Source organism: Nestor notabilis, unplaced genomic scaffold, assembly GCF_000696875.1.
Source record: "Nestor notabilis isolate BGI_N333 unplaced genomic scaffold, ASM69687v1 scaffold18738, whole genome shotgun sequence".
In the NCBI taxonomy this organism is placed as follows: Eukaryota; Metazoa; Chordata; class Aves; order Psittaciformes; family Psittacidae; genus Nestor; species Nestor notabilis.
In genome coordinates, this window is record NW_009940793.1 from 1 (window position 1) to 17,203 (window position 17,203).

Below are 17,203 nucleotides of genomic sequence, written 5' to 3' on the forward strand. Positions count from 1 at the left end.
AGAGTGTGTGGCTGTGCCCCCACAGCCCAGGTCTGCCTCTTCAACACTGCCATGGAACAATGCACACAAACACACAAGAAAAACAGCATTAACAAAAAAACCCCAACCAAATCAACAGCAGTGCACGTGGCAAAATGCCAAAGGTCTCCCCTTGCTTACTCGCACACGCTTGTCTTCACTTCTTTAGTTTTCCCAGCTGGAGCGTGGACGGAGAGATTCATTCACAGCTCTGCCCTGTGCCGGGTGCTGCCTCGTGGAAATGGGGACAGGGAGCCAGGGCAGGTCTGTGGTCATAACCAGCAACAAAAAGTAATGTGAAGATCGAGTCAACACGATGGAGCTAGTTTAATTCACTTGGAGAAAAGATGGCGCTGTGGCTGTTGGGTGACACAGGAGGTGATGGGCACGCTTGGTCCAGACTGGGCTGGCAGGACAATTGGCATGGGGCAGAGATCGTGGTGGAGCCAGGGTCTGGGAGCCAGGCACCTTCCCCAAATGCAGATGTGCTGCCTGCCCACCCTGCTGCTTTGAAACCAAAGCCTGACTCCTTTCTAGAGACAAAACCCCCCAGGTGTGCATGTAAAAGCAACTGGTCCCCGCTCACAGAGCAACTCACGCTTCATTTCTCGGGGGTCTGAGGATATGTGGCTTACTAGTTTTTGGTTTTGGCCTCGTGCTTTCCAGCACAACAAAAGCTCGTGGCTGACAGACCCACAGCACTTTTAAATATGTGCTATAGACCTCCTCAAAAAGGAAAAAAATAGAGCAGGAACCTCAGCTGCAAGCAGAGATAAAGCCTAATGTGAGCTTCACTACATGGCAGTTTGGCTTTCTAGTTGTAGTTTGGTTTGGTTTTTGCTGTGTTTTCTACACTGTCTCTCCTCAGGCCCTGTGTTTCCTCTCCCAGCACTTCCTTCTGCTGTAACTTACTGCACAACTTTTGAACAGAGACCTGTTTTGTCAGTGCTGACTCTCAGTGTTATACTTCAAGTGACTTCCTAGTCTTGTCAGTCTTTTGGTGTTGAAGTAATAAACATGATGGATTTTCAGAATATGCAGGTGTCCTCTGCTTCGTTTCTAGCCTTTTACAGTTACAAATTGCAAAAAAACTTGTACGCCAAAGGGCTCCGAGGTTCCGCTGCAGGGGTGGAGGATGCCCAGCAGTTGCAGCACATGTCGCAGGGGGTCTGGAGCAATGAGGAAGGAGCAGCAGCAGCCTGCCAAGCAAGGGAGATGACCTTGTCCTGGAGAAACCCCTGGGGAGATGGCACATACAGGGACAGGCAAGAGATGATGATGGATGAGGTCCAGCGCAGGGCTGTGTATGAGCTGGAGCGAAAAACAAACCAGTGCCTGTAATGACTGGCCTTCTCCCACCCCAGTCAACACGGAGGAACAACATCAAACTGCAGAGACTGTGGAGAGAACTGCTGAATCACAGTGAGGGAACAGCCAAGGAAAGACAAAACAACCCATCACCACATGTAGAAAGTTCATAATAAATTGCATACCCAGTGAGCACTGGCGTCAGACAACCCTGCTGCCTCATGGGGAGCCTTCCTGCCCCCAGGCCCATGCTGCAGTGGGCTGCAGAGCACAACGGGCATTCGGCTAGCGGTTCATCTGTAACCCTGCCTGTCCCCTGTGCCCCACAGCATCCTGCTTCTCACCTCCTCTCCTTCCAGACTAGTGTTGCCCAAAAACCACGCAGCCCTTCTTCTGACTCATGGTCCACAGAAGCAGACATTTTGTTATCTTAGAAAGCCCTCTGGTGGCCTGTGCCCATGTGGTCAATACCAAGCCCTCATTGCCAGGAGAAGCATATCATGCACAGAAGCACCTTTTGCAGGTTATTTATTTATTTATTTATTAAAAAAACCCCACCCTGAAGTTGAAATACAGAGTAACCGGAGAAAAGTCTCACAACGCAGTAATAAAACATCTTTATTCTCTCTTAAATATAATCTCTAAGACCATAAGACTATAATGCCTGATAAATCTCACTTAACTGAATGGTTTTTATAGGCTTTCCTCATTGGAGATCAAACACTGAACACTGGCTTCAACACAACATTGGGAAAACAGTAGTACAGGGAATAAATCACAGACTTTTGATACCTTGGGAAACACTGCACAACCTGGTGGGGACACAACCAGCTGAACATGCATGCTTGCACAGGGCAGCAGGAGTGCACCCAGTGGCTGCACATCCCCTCCCTCCACCTGCAGCTGAAGGACAAGGATGAGGTGACCACACACAACGCAAGGGCATGGGCTTCACACCATGAAGCCCCAGGAGGAGGGATAAGCAAGAAAAGTGGTGGAACTGAGGGACATGACAGGGGAGCAGCACTGCTGGCACAGCCCCTGGCTGAGACCTTGCTGCACCTCTGTGGTACAGCCCCTTGCTGAGCCCACAGGTGACACAAGCAATGGTCACCCTTGGACTTCTAGGTGGCTTGAACTGAAGTTAAAAATACAGCGTCTTCCCTGTAACTAGGTAGCCTCTTATTCAACCAGCTATCCCCTAAGCTGATGAAGTCCTAGCGCAAAGAAAGGGAATTAGGCCAGCTGATAGGGTGACAGAAGAGAAGCCCCTGAGGGCCATGCCTGCTGGAGCTGGGGAAGAGTCTCATGAACCCCTTGAATTAACAGGGTCCTGTCCTGTAGGGTTTACTCCCCATTCTGATGTTCACAGTGCCTATCCATGACAGCAGGGCTGCCCTGTGGGGCCAGGGCTCAGGCAGAGGTGCAGTGCCCCAACCAGCCTGGTGCACACTGCCTTTTCCCAGAGGGATAGGAAACAGTCAGGCCCAGGTGAAAAACATCTCATCAGAAACAAACACGAGGGCAAGACTGTGGGGTAGATCCAGTGAAAAAGCATTCTGCCTTCAGTGCCTTTTTACTGTCACATAATAAGGAAAAAAAGCATCAGCCATCCCCCACTCCCTACATTCCCCCTCCTGACTGTTGCGTAATTCACTCAAAAATACTGATAGGACAAACCAGAAACCTCTTTTTGCACTCACCAGCCCCTGGAGCAAGCCAGGAGAGGTGTGGTAAAATATATTCCTCAACACCTCCTGTTAGCAGTGTACAAAACCAAACGATCTTTCCACACACTTCCCTGACCAACATATGCGACTTTCCAGCACTTGTCTATATTTTTCACTTATCATTTTTATCTTGGTTTTCTCTTGTCTACCCTGCTGCTGTAATGCATGTTTCTCCTGCTGGGCTTCCCCTCATTATGGGACACTGTCAGAAGGAGGCAGTATTGAGCAAGTGCTGCTATTGAACTTCTGTGCTCCAATCTTGCCTCAGCAGGTCTAGGGAAGGCTGAGGTGGCCCTCCTGTTCCCTGATTACCAGGCAAGTCCAGGGCAGAAGCAAAGCACAGCATCATGCCAATGTACTCTGGCAAAACCTAGCATAATCCACAGGAAAATGACTAACTTCTCCAACTGTGTCCGCTTACCTTTTGGGAATGAAGGTACTCAGGCCATGAGCACATCGCTCTGCCAGCTGTTGCGAAGTGTGTTGCGCCCTGAGGACAGCAGGTACCAGCTATGCTATACCTTCTTGCAGTGTGCAGAGTCACTGCTGTGGGAGACCTGCACAAGTCAGTGCTGGCACCACAGCCAGGCCAACATCTTCAGAAGTGGGTCTGGGATCGGAAGTGATGGGTTTTTGGACACCTCAGACACACCTGCCAGGCCAGGCCAGAAAGGCCAGAACTGGCATCTTCCAGTGCCTTGGCTGCAGAGTTCCTTGATTGAAAACCTGGACTCTGGGTAGGGACCACAAAATAGGGGCAACCTGAATCCCTGTTCACTTGGGGAGACTGCGGCTGGCGTGAAGGTACTTGGTACCCTGGTCAGACAGCTTCTGGGAGGGACCAACATTGGGACAAAAGCCAAAGGAACTGCAGCCACAACTGGACACGGACAGCAGCGTTTGCTATGGGTGGGGTGACTCTGTAGCATGTAATACTTACAGAAGGTGAGAGGTGGCTATTGCAGCACAAAGCTGCTCTCAGTTCACAGAATGCTGACAGACACAGGGAAAATGACAGCACATAAATACATCCATGCACAGCCACAATCCGCAGTCACTGTGAGCTGCCAAGAGCACCTAGATGTGGGGCTCACCCATAGCTGCATTCCTCTTCTCAAACCTCATTTTGAGCTCTGACACAAGGGCATTGTGGGCACTGCCATGACCTCTCTTCTTCACCTGCTTGTTTATAAACTTGGGAGTGAGGGAGCCGGACACGGTTGGCACCCGCCACCCTGGGGCTTCACCCCTGGGAGGCACGGTGGGGGGCGGCGGAGGCAAGGGTGCGGTCGGCGGCACAGGGGCAACCTGGATGTTGTTGTTGCTGTTCTCATTGTGTAGATTTTTGGCATCATCCTCAACAACAAACTTCTCTGCAGCGTTGCTGGGCCTCTTGAACTTCAACCATTCCATCCTCACTGTGCGGGGCTGTGGAGTCTGTCTCTTTTTTATGATCCGTCTTACCGGCATGATTTTGTTGGACCGCTTGTTGCGCCAGAACATGGCAGTAGAGATCATGATAGTTATCAGCACCATTATGCCCATGACACCAGCTAGCACTCCTAAGGCTTTCATGGGGTTATCTTTAGTTTGCATCAAAAAGGCGGCCATAGGCCCTTTGTGAAGAGTCTGTAAAAGAGTACAAAGAAAACACATAACTTACTCTATGGGACAGACAGTGACCCAGACATTTCATTTGTCCAAAATATGTAACTAGCAGGGCTGACTAATGGAAGTTGTCTCTAAAAAAATGAGAGTCAAAGAGCCAGTCCAGGTTTGGAGAATTTAGATGGAGCAGGACACTGTGCAAGAATTACAGTATTACAAGATGGATGACTGTCAAATGTGAAAGCTTACAGGAGCACTACTGCCAAATTTGTATGGATTCCTGTATGTCACCATAGTGTTCGTTTAATTTGCAAGAATGGGGGAAGAAAATAATTGGCTCCAGGATCTGCAGCTGTATTGTTGTACTACATTTCAGAGTTAATTTCCTAGGAATAATAGAGTTGAACCCAAACAGAAGTTTATGAGTAGAAAATGATCTTTCAACAACAGTTGCAGGTGATATGGTGACTATTACTGAGCATGGCATTGAAAGGATTATGAGAAAATCTCACTTCATAAAATTACAGTGTACAAATGAGTAGTTAGCAGGTATGTGCTCCATTCTGTTTTCAAGTACTCTTTTACAGACATAACAAAACTCTTTGAGGTAGGGGAGATGAGTAGAGTTAAAGAGCTTTGTTTTTAGAAATGAAAGAAATAAGCAATACCATAAGCTACGTATGGCATATTAAGGACAAATGAATGGCCAGTTCACTTTGCAGCTTAGCACACTGTGCGTCTCGGAGGTCCCCGTATAATTTTGCGGATTTTGCCCTGTGGGTGAAGCCTGGATCTTTTCACACTTTTCCAGTACATGATGGTGGAGATCACCATTGTTACAGAAATGGTGGAAAGGACGCCACTCATGCAAATTCCAAATATTGTCCATGGACGCTTCTTGAGGCCTAAAATATAGGATTTTACCCTGGACTTGATCTGGAAATATCAAAAATAAGAGAAATGGTCAACCCTCACATAGTTATATTTGAAACAGGGCAGTTTCTATTGTAAGTACAGCTATGGAACTAGGGTAAAATGTGTACAGTACAGAGAGCATATAGTATAAAAGGAGCTAAGTGTTGAACTAGGCACAGAGGAAGATAAGATAGTAATGACATTGAACTGAATCCAGAAACACTAACAAAAGTTAGAAGGCACTTAAAAACACCTGGTTGATCAGGGAATAAAGGGTGGCAGCATGGCACATAGGTCACCTTTATTCATGGGATGGTAGCTCAACCTGGGACTACATTTTCAAGAGAAGTTCATATGAATACAAGCTCCTGCAATTGTATCTGGGCAAACAGTAGGGTTTTGGAAGGCCAGGAGATCCATCAGAAACAGCACATTCACAAGTAGGTTCATTTAACAAATTGCTGGTCATAAAGATACATGCGGCTGTGGAGAGACAGTGCTACTCACCGTGCCCCAATCCTCTGGCCTCGACTCCAGGAGGGAATCATCACCTAGACTTTGCATTTCTAGTAACAGGTTATCTGCATTTTAGTTGGTGGTCTAAGCTCCCAGCTTTTTAGTCAATGGGGAGAAAATGACACCTCCAAAGTAGTAGTCACCACATGCTAAAATAGATCTCAAAGACAGTGAGTATAAGGACAGACTTGTGACTAGCTTGGACTTCAACATCTGGCTTTTAGTCAGTTAAAGTGAGATCACATGGATTTCCCTCTATCACTCTAAACTAGGATGCTCATCTCTTCATCCTCCCCAGACTGTGGAGGGAGATGACTATCCCTCAAAAGGGAGGGATATGAGTATCCCTCATGAGGGATGTGAGGGAGATGAATATCCCTCAAAAATGCTTCAGAGTACCTCTTGTCAGGTATTGCACAGCAACACTATTTAAATCACATCCCTAAACTTAGGGATTGTAAATTCATTAATAAATACCCCCATTGCCTTCACTTCTGTATTTTCATAGCCTACCTTGAACACATTGTACAAGTCCACTCGTCTCCTACCCTGAATATTTCCTATTGCCAAAGAGAAATGGGTGAAGAAATGCTGTTGAAGTTCATGCAGCATATTACCTTACATGTAGTGAGCAATTTTCAGCATTTTGCTGTGCAAAGAGTTTTCCCATTATTTAAGTAACAATGGACCTGAGCTAGAAACCAAAAGCAGAGCAGCCCATGACTTTAGTGGAGGTTGAATTCACATCATCTTTGCTGTTCTGCATTACATGGATTCTTTGTACTTAAATCCCATCAGATGATAGATACTCTACCCTGGCTTACTTAAGTTCATGTGAAAGTCTGATTAACTAAGTGTCAGATAAATGTTGCTAAGTATTACATGACCTGAAATGAGTCCATGTATTATGAGTGTTGTCAAGATCTATTTCGTAGCAAGGCACTGATGGCTGAAAAGTGTAGGACCAGCACAAGGAGAAAGATGACATATACTTAAGAAGATGCTGTATCTCAGTAATAATTATTTGACTAGATATTTGAAAACCTTAGCTAAATGGGATTAGGCAGAAGTATGTGTCTGTTGCCAGTGTACAACAGTTACAGGGGTAAGAACTGATTGAAATCATAGGGGGAGCCTCAGAACTCAGCTTTGTTCAACTCCCCCTTGTCTCACCAAGTTTGGCACCTGCTCAGAGCTTCTAGTTATGAATAGATGATTAATACCAAAACTACACTCATTAAAAACAGCTGGTTCAGCCTGTATTCTAGTTACTGGGCCTGAACTATGCAAAGCTTTGCTTAGAATCAGCCTTGGATAACAACTCTTCTGTAAATTCTGCATAAAAACATGAGGCATTTTGTAAGCATACAGTGGGAGAATTTCTGTTTATCATAGCTGTGATACTCATAGGATAAATAGGAGGAATAACTTGAAAATGAAGCCTGGAATATCATTACCTAGCTGGCCTTCAGAGAGGCTTATGTAAGTGCCAAAAAGTTCTGCCATTTTGTCTGTGTCATCACTGTGGCCCAGTCAGTTAACACACAGAACAGGTCTGAGGGAAGTCTGAGCACCCTCTGAGCAAAGAAAAGTCAGGAAGCATTTGGACACCTAAGTTTAAGTCGTCTGGCCCTGAGCGCGACCCTGCTCATTCAAAACACCAAGTCCTTGTATTGATTACCAACAGTGCCTCAGAACTGGGTCAACAAATAGTGCCACTTTGTAATTTATATCGCTGTTGGTTTTTCCTAAGAGGCATCCTGCATTTTGAAGAGTACTGATTTCTGTTGTACACATATAAAAACCCCAGATATACAATGAAATGAAAGCTGGTATGGAAAACACTGTCATATGTCTGTGGGGCAAAACCTGGAAGAAACTCTTTTCCTTAATAGCCACCAAAGAAGATAAAATACCACTGCTCACAAAATATAATGCTTTGTTGGTTTTCTGCTGTGAATTCACAGTTATAATGAGCTCTGGCCCAGAAAAGGGTTGGGGACAATCAGAGGGTTACAGAACTGTGACAGGAGTTTGGAAGTATCTAAGCTGCTCCCATCAGCTTTGGGAAAGGAGAAATCCAATCCTGGGACAAGAATAGAAAGATTAAAGCAACTGTTTAGATTAGAAGATATTATCACCTATTTTTATTTAATGGACATGTATGGTCCCTTGCAGAAACCTCGTGACTGTCTGTCCTCTGCAGAGAAGCTCCTCAGTCCTGTGGAGTGCTGAAGTGTCCACTGGGACTCACCAGCTTTTGAGAAGCTCTAACATTGACACATGCTTTTGAAGCTGGTTTCATAAATCCAGCACCGTGAAGTTTAAGTATAGATAGATGCTTTCAGGCTGTGTACCTGAAGGGCAGTCTTTGGAAAACACCCCACTGCAGCATGTGGGAGTTATTCTTGCCATCCTTCTTCAACAGTGGTTTCCTCCTCAAAAACCTGAATTTTCATAGAATCATAGAATGGTTTGTCTTGGAAGGGACCTTAAAGATCATCTAGTTCCAACCCCCTGCCATGGGCAGGGACACCTTCCACTAGACCAGTTTGCTCAAAACCCCGTCCCACATGGCCTTGAACACTGCCAGGGATGGGGCAGCCGCAACTTCTCTGGGCAACGTGTTCCAATGTCTCACCACGCTCACAGTAAAGAAATTCTTACTAATATCTAAAGCTCCCCTCTTTCAGTTTGAACCCGTTCCCCCTTGTTCTATTACTCCACACCCTTGTTAAAAGACTCTCTCCAGATTTCTTGTAGGCTCCCTATAGGCACTGGAAGCTGCTCTAAGGTCTCCCTGAAGCCTTCTCTTCTTCAGGCTGAACAACCTCAACTCTTTCAGCCTGTCTCCACAGGATAGGTGCTCCAGCCCTCTGATCACCTCTGTGGCCTTCCTCTGGACTTGTTCTGACAGGTTGCATATCCTTCTTATGTTGTTATGTTTACCAAAGAGGATACCCATGTCTATCTTTGCTACTGAAATGGTAACTAGTTTTCTTGCTTTTCTCTTTCCTGATACAACAGCTTGCAGTGTGCAGACATCCATGCCTCCTGGCAGCTTCTCAAGGGCCTTTCATAATGCATGGGTTGCAGTGAGCAGAACAAGTGGTCGATGTATCCAGAAGTTGGACACAACAGGAGTGTGTGGTTGAGCTGTTCAACCACAAGAGCAGCTAAAGCTCATCAGCTGTATTTAGAAGTCTAAGCAGGTGAAGCCGTTAAGAGCCCAAGCTATCACAGATTATAAACAACTCAGGCTGTGTTGACTTGAGTAATTGGATTTGTGCAACGAACCAGCTGGTTCTGTGGAGCCCAATTGCACATATTCAGCATTTCTGGAGTTTTGCTTCAGATTGCTCTAGCCTGGTTGCAGGGACAGACTGCTTGCTAGTGCCAAAGCACACTTGGTGTGCTTCCCAAACACATTTTCATCTGCAACAAATACACTTTGTGTGCTTGGAGCTATCTGGGGTATAAGCCATCCCACAGTAATGTGGGCTGATAAGGAGATTTGCTGCAGAAGTAACTCCTAATCTGAGGTAGAACACAAGCTGCCCCCTCCAGTGCTTATCCCAAAGAGCAGTGCTATGACTGTATATGAAGGCTGCATTTACATCACTTTGCAATACAAACACCAGCATGGGGCAAGACTTCTCAAATCAAACCAACCTTCTCTGAACAATTGTTTTCAAGGTCCATGTAACTGCAGAAAGAAGAGGCTAACTGTTCTGCAAATGTGGTAAAGGATGCTTAGTGCCATCAGCAACCACAGTTTCCATGGTTGCAGGGTTAATATGAGAGACAAGGAGATCTCCACATTAATTCACAGAAAGTATTTGTTGAACCTTTCAATTAGGAGAATCTAAAACAGAGACTCACCAGCTATATTTAGAAGTCTAAATGAGTGGCCTAAGCTATTAAGGACTGGAGATTATGTTGTCTAAATGTGGATTTAAGCCTCAGTCCATGAAGAGGTGTAAATAAATGCTCCCATATATTTGCAGAATCTCAGTGGAGTCATGAAGAGGCAGAGGGATCTCCCCATCAGGCCAGCCTTCAGGATCAGGAGTGGAAATCAGCTTTCCGTGAAAATCTCAGGCAGCAGGAGTAGATTTTTGATTGAGACATAAGGGTGAAAAAAGAGTGGCTTTTTCAGCACATTTCTTATTCTGTTGAGAAAGGATAGATTAACAGTCGCCACTCTACCAATTTCCATAAACCCAGACTCAGTTAAATTAAAAGGCCTCTGGATTTTTTATCACTGTATTATTCTAAGAGCAAAAGGTCCTTTTGATGTGCAATACTGCTGAACTCATCCACAAGGCATCTATCTCAAAGGGCACAGCCTTGTGCTAATTGCAATGGTAAATGTTAATCATAAAATATGTCTGTTTAATTACTTAGTGTGATTAACACTGCAGGAAACCTCTAGAGGATGCATTCAAAAATATCCTTCTTATCCAAAATCAGTAATACATAAATGCCCACCAAGCAGCTAACTAAAAGAGACTTTTTACAGCTGGAGCGTAGAGGGATGAAATATATATTTGTAACAGCCTCAGAGAGAAAGCCAGAGAGTACACAATATTCCTATACCTGTTCGTCTTCATAAAGTGTTAGCAGTGACTGCACTATCTCTGGGACATAAAGAGGCACCAAAGGTTTTGTACACTGGCACTGCATTGCATCTCACTCACATGCAAGCTGAAATTTGAGAGTGGTTTTTGCAAGAAGATGTGGTGCTTTTGGATTAAAACAAAACAAAACCAAACCAACACAAATCATTGCAAGCAATGAAATAATTATTAGAGAAATGTACAAAAGCTTATGAAGGATGCAACATTAGATTAGTAGTGCAGGCGCTGCTGAAGAGACCTGCTCAAGTGAAGAAAGAAGATACTGTTGCTATCTCAGACTCTGGGTTGGGATTTTGCATCGAGAAGAGCATAGAAGGAAAATAAAGAAAAACTGTCTGAGAGGAATCCATGCCTCACTGCCCTCTCTGCTTCCCATTTAGGCTTTATCCCTCACTTTGTGCCAAATGTGTGCCCCTGGAGGGGTAGAGAAGGAACCAAAGGGGAAACTTTGTACGAAGACAGGTGCTGATGTTGCTTCAAGCACAAGAAGAAAACCCACTAAACAAGCTGCTTTTTTTCCTTCCAGATGTCCTTTCCTTCATCAGCTGGTTTAGGGATAGATCTTCTACCCCAGCAGAGGAGGTATGGGGCACCCTCACTCCCCTTGACACCCCTCAGCCCTGTACCTTTACCCCACATACTAGCAGAGAAGTCACCAGCTCACTGGGAGAAAAGGGAAAACTGGAGATTAGATGCTGGGGTCAAAGACTGGGGACAGTGCCTGTGGCCACCTGGTACCATGCACTGGAATGTGCACTCTCTGAGAAGCCTGGAAGCAAACGTCAGGGAGGGCAGGAGCTCTCACTGTTGGCTGCAGGTAGAAATTCTTTGTTATACAAAACCCACCAAAACTTCTGGTTTCCATAGGAAATCAAAGTGTTAAGCAGTTTATTTCCTTTATATCAGAAAGAATGGCTAAATCTCTAGAGTAACCACAGAGACCCAGCATGTGCAGTCCCCCAGCTCCACGTGTCATAGGCTTGAGGCAGCATGCCTTGCCCATGGTGAGCCCCAGCACCGCTGCATGGCAGCTTTCATGGAGCCTGCGGCAGCGCTGGCCAGCCCCATGCCAGGTACTCCCTCTGCTAGGGCAGATCCAAGTCCCCTGGCAGTTCTGCAGGACAGGCGCTGACAACAGAGACCGAGAGTTACTCCTGTGCTGCTGGTAGCTAAGTTTACTTTGCCAATGTGCACAGGTATTCTCTGAAGACACCTTTTAATTTCCAGCAGGCTCTGAAGCGTGTATAAGAAGCACCTGATAAGGAGTATCACTGGAACAAGAGGGGACGGAGAAAGACTGTAACAAATAAAGGAGCAGTAGGTGAATTTTGACCAAAGAGAAGGCCAGCTGCTGCCTGTAGGAAGATACTTGCATCTTTGCCCAGTATGTGTGTGGTCCAGAGATTGTCAGGCTAATGATGTGTTTCTCATCTACTTTAAAGCTCATTTCCTCCCTGCTGGTACCTACTTAAAGGCATGGCAAGGCAGTTACAATAAATAAGAATCATGCAAGCATATGTTGCTTGTTCTTTTGTTGATGTACAAGTTGGACTAACAAGAATGTCTCAATCTATGTGTGCTATCTTTAAGAGTCTTGTTTTGTCTGCTGATAATACTGCAATTATTAGACTCACATCCAAAATTCTACGTACTTTAAAGCATTTCTATAATAATTTTCTCACTTTTCCTCTGTCACTTATGTTGACATGCAAAACTGGTCTGATATAATATTTCACTCTGGCCCCAGCTACTTTCCACTCACTTTTTGCAGGGGAAAAGGACTGTTTCCTTCTCTTGAATTAAATAAAGAAAGCAGAAATTTAGCAGTCAGGATTTACCTTTACTCTCAGAAGTCTATAGTCCTTTACTTGCATCTATCCTAATAATCAGATGCAAGAAATTAATCTCCCAACCACATTATGCTCCTACCTTTGTACTTTTGCAATTTCTCTGATCTAAATGCCTTTTACACTTGTGGCTGTAGAATCCAGCTTCACCACAAGGCTCTAGGAACACTCTACAAAACAAAGCTAGCAAAGAGGGAGAAGGAATGGCTGGCAACTTTTTGGCTGTAGATTTCAACTCCTGAAGCATTTTTCAAGTACTCTCAGGAATGAAGCAAGCAGTGTCTACTCATTGGTGCCTCTCGAGAATCATCTCATATAATGATTTTTAAAGAAACATTTGCTTACCTCCTCTGTGATATCAATCTTCAGAACTGCTGTGGTACTGAAGGATGGGGAGCCCCTGTCTTTGGCCTGCACCACCACTGACCATATGCAGTCTTTGTTCTTTGTGATGTTGTGGATGATGTCCAGGGAACGGATATAGGATTTCAGCTTGATTTCCCCAGTGCTTTGGTCTATATCAAAAACATTGGCTGGATCTGCTTGCATGATGGAATAATCCACAATGTTGTTGGGTTCTTCTGCATCTTGATCTATAGCCTGGTAGGAGAAGTGTAAAGAATAAAGGTGTTATTGTTTGTATCTTTGCCTGAAGACAAAACTCAGAATTGCTGAGCATTCATTTCTGATAATATCCATGCTGCGACTGGCCTGTTTTTCTTTCATCTTGGAAACAATTTCCCCTCTTCTGGTATCAGCTATGCTACATTTTCTAGTGAAAAACAGCAAGACTAGAGTTATTTTTGTATAAGCGATTTTTGAGATCAAACAAAATCAGAGGAAAAACTGAACCGTAACCTATTTGTAGAATGCAAATGGTCCACTGCTGGGAGTTTCTTGCACAGCGTGCAATGTGAAGTGATAGAGAACAATGGGATTGGATCCACACTATAAACTAAAGCTGCCTTAATTTTTGTGCTGTGGTATTTTTTCTGCTAACATTACATGTTGTGTAATCTTCACTATATGCATTCGAATACGTGTAACACAGGATGTTCTGCTCCTTTGCCTGTGAATTGTTATTGCAATTTTTTAACCTCCTTTTCCACACTGGATCAATGAACACAATTCTGCAAAGCAAAGGGAAAGAAGCTGTGTGGTTAGACACAAAGGCGTGGCGGGAAGGTTAAGTATTCAGAACCCTGTACTTTCATTCACTCATCTTATTTGGGCTTCTTACGATCACTCTATAATCCAGGATCCTCCACCAGTGGGTGGTTCAAATACTGTAACAGAACTATATCTTTTGCTTACAGAATTTATTTCTCCCTCTCAGCAGTCTGTAAATACTATCATTCCATGCTTTAATCCACTTGTTACATATACACGGATGAGCAAAATAAAGCCCCAGGAAAAGCCAACTTTCAGACATTCATCTTGTTTCCTAACAATAAACATCAGAGCTGGGGCTTTTCCAAAGCACTCTGCTTTGTGATGCACTGTGTTGTCTCTCACCTCTATCTTCACTGGTGACCCAATGATCATTGTCTTTTCCTGGATGTTTTCATTGAACTCTGGAGAGTGGTCATTGACATCTAGGACAGTGATAAACACTTCAGCCAAGCTGTATTTCCCATCTGTGTCCTCTGCTTTCACATAGAAATTATACTTTGAGTTCACTTCAGCATCTAATACAGCCCAGGGCTGGGTATAAATTATACCTGTTGATGGGTGGATTAGGAACCTGCAAAAGAAGCATGTGAAGACTTTCAGGTTTTTGGGTCATTTAATGTGTGTTCATAGCCTGGGGCAAAGGTGGGCTTTAAACATTGAAATGCTGTGCCAAAAGATTGGTTACTCTTCCTCTAACTCCTGTCTGGCTAGTTCCTTTAGGCATTAAAACCAGAGAATTATCAGTGCCTGGTGTTTTTCAATCTATTCAGCATTAGCCATTTTAGCTGCATTTTCTGTTAAAGTCTTTGTCCTCAGTAAATGCTCAGTGTGGTCTTCTCCTAGAGTGATTTCTCAGTGTTAAAACATTAAGGAACTGGTTTTTTTGGTTTGGTTTTGTTTTTTTTTTCTTCTTAGTTTATAAGTACAATATATTAGATCATGTCCTGCATAAATTAAGATCGATTGATATCACCTTAATAGCTAAAGGAAGCATGCTGCATATCATATTTAAGCTCTTCACTTCTCAGAATGGGTAAGAAAAATGGCTGCTCTCAAATCCTCCAAAGTCTGGAGCTAATTATCTCCTCCAAAAATAATGACTTTTCCATAGAGTGGCACTGCGATGGAGTGGGTGTTCAGATTTATCTGTAGCAAGTTCAATTCTACACATTTGTAATTACGGAGACACTGTCAAAAGTGTCAGCCTAAAGCCTGGATTTATAGAGCAGATACCAACACAGTGTCTTTTTAAAATGGACTGCCAGTGTAGGTTCCAAGCAGTACGGTTTTTAACAGATGGAAGGTTTTATATACCCTTTAATTAATGTACAGGATAACAAAATATTTTCTGTATTCCAACTGTGAGCACAATTGAGAGTGATTGTAAAAGGGGCACTTAATAATCCAGAACCTTCAATTGCCTTCATTACATCACAAAATATAAATACAAGTCTTGATGAAAGCCAGGACATAGAGGTGGAAAGATCCGTGCAAACTCTTGATAGGAGACAGAGCCTGTGCTGAGTGCCTCCTTAGTACACAACCCAGGCTAACCATACAGAGAGGTCTCTCATCACTCCCATTTCAGTGGAAGAATAGAAGCACAGAAATGTGAAGGTGTTACAGCAGTGTACCCCACTCACACTGAGATCTTAGATGTAGCATAATGGTTTCACCTTCAACAGTTAACATGATTTTTCTTTAGTACAACTCATGTTTCTGCCAATGCAACTACATATCCACTGATGAAACCCCTGAGACAGAAAAAGCAAGTGTCTAATTGAAACTCTCATATCTGCACCAAACGTGCGTGTTCAGCAGATCTGGAGGTCCCAGGGCTGGGCAATCAATCCAGCCTTACAGAGACATGCCACTCTGGCACAGAGAAAAAAAATATTCATACTTAAGAAGGAGGAAAAAAAGTAGTCACTCCTAATTTCTTCATTCATTCATCATAAGAACATTGAGTCTGAGCATCCCCGTAAATCCAAGCAGAATAAAGTTGCACTCACTTTTTTTTCTAAATCCTTAGTCAACAACTTTCACAAGCTTCTTTTGCACCAGCTGCTATATTCTAAACCTAAAAGGTCTGCCTGCGTGATATGACCTTTGCCTGTGTGCCCCTATGCAGTTAACAGCTAGCTTTAGGACTTAGTGAAGAGCTCAAAATAATCCATTGTGGAAATGCTCCTCTGTGTGTACTGCGTTCTGGCTACAGAAGAGGTTCACCCTTAATATCTTGGATTTTGGATTTTGACTGCGCCTCCTAAAAGGCTTTCACTTTAACAGGAAGAGTTCAGCTTTAACTACAGGTGAATACTTACAGAGAAACACGGATTCTGGGGATGAGCCATATCCCAGAGCTGCAAGTTCCAGCAGCGATAACTGTGATGGCCAGTGATTGCTAGCCATGGCTAGCCATGGGCTGGGGAGCCCCAGCAAATGGGCCAGGGCAACTGCTAGGATGGAAGCAGTGTGGGAGAAACCAGTGTTCCAGGTTCAGGATGTTGTTACCCAGCACTGTCCCCAAAAACAGGGAGAGGGAGCTAGGCATCATTACAAAATCAAGTAAGAGAAACCAAGTAAACATCAGGTTTCCTTCTTCCCTGATGCAGGACTATGAGGTTTAAATATATAAAGTGCTTTGAACACCCAATGCAGCTGCCCCAAACCTGAAGTTTATGTTCTTGAAAGTCTTGTCTGATTTGTTGACAAGAGTTGAAACTGAACTATTTATACAACTATATGGGAAGTAAAGGGGAAAGAGCCAGGTTGTTTTTTTTTGTCCTCCAGAACTGACTTTTCACAACAACTAGACCAAAACCTCCTCTTCCTCTTATAAGTGTTTTTTAAATGGTGATTGAACAGATCCTCTGTACTGGTACTTCAGCTGCCTTATGTCTCTTTGGGGGCTTGTGGGTAAAACTCCATGGGTTCATGAAGCAGATGTTTAATGATCACACTAGTTTTTCTGTTGTTGTTTTCACAGAACTCACAAAGAACATGGCATAAATGTCCTTGGAACTGAGCAGGTCAAGAATGAGTCATGAGCCTGTTTTTTAAAAAAAAAAAATTAAATCTTTTAAAACTCTGTTTAGAGTTTATATAGTTGGGTTTTGTTTTGTTTTTTTTTTTTACTTACAGATCTGCTCCTGTTCCATAGATGGAGTACTTGACTTCTCCCCAAAGCCCTGAGTCAGGATCTGTAGCCTTAAGAAAATAAGAGAATCATCCTTTACTAAATTGCAAAAGAGAAATGCTTAATTTTTCTTTTTAAAAACAGGCTATGTAAAAACCCAAACGCTTTTCACTCTTTTTGCCATCACATTTTTAGGGGGAAATCACATAAAACAAATGTGTACCTAGCAAAGTGCAAAATATAACACAAGGAAATGTCACTGGTTGTCCCAGGAAGCTGCTAAGATGTTGCCTGCCTCCAGGCCAGGCT

General features: G+C 43.9%; 1 protein-coding gene across 1 annotated transcript in view; it reads right to left on the reverse strand.

The window, feature by feature from the left end:
• Positions 1 to 3,824: 3,824 nt before the first annotated feature.
• CDHR1 (cadherin-related family member 1) overlaps positions 3,825 to 17,203 on the reverse strand; it is a 43,163-nt gene continuing 29,784 nt past the window's right edge. The window contains exons 14-17 of the mRNA XM_010020552.1: positions 16,898 to 16,965; positions 14,098 to 14,326; positions 12,928 to 13,182; positions 3,825 to 4,685 (exon numbers count right to left, since the gene is read on the reverse strand). Of these exons, the coding sequence (XP_010018854.1) occupies positions 4,134 to 4,685; positions 12,928 to 13,182; positions 14,098 to 14,326; positions 16,898 to 16,965 (1,104 nt within the window). The 3' untranslated portion in view covers positions 3,825 to 4,133. The remainder of the gene's footprint in view (positions 4,686 to 12,927; positions 13,183 to 14,097; positions 14,327 to 16,897; positions 16,966 to 17,203) is intronic.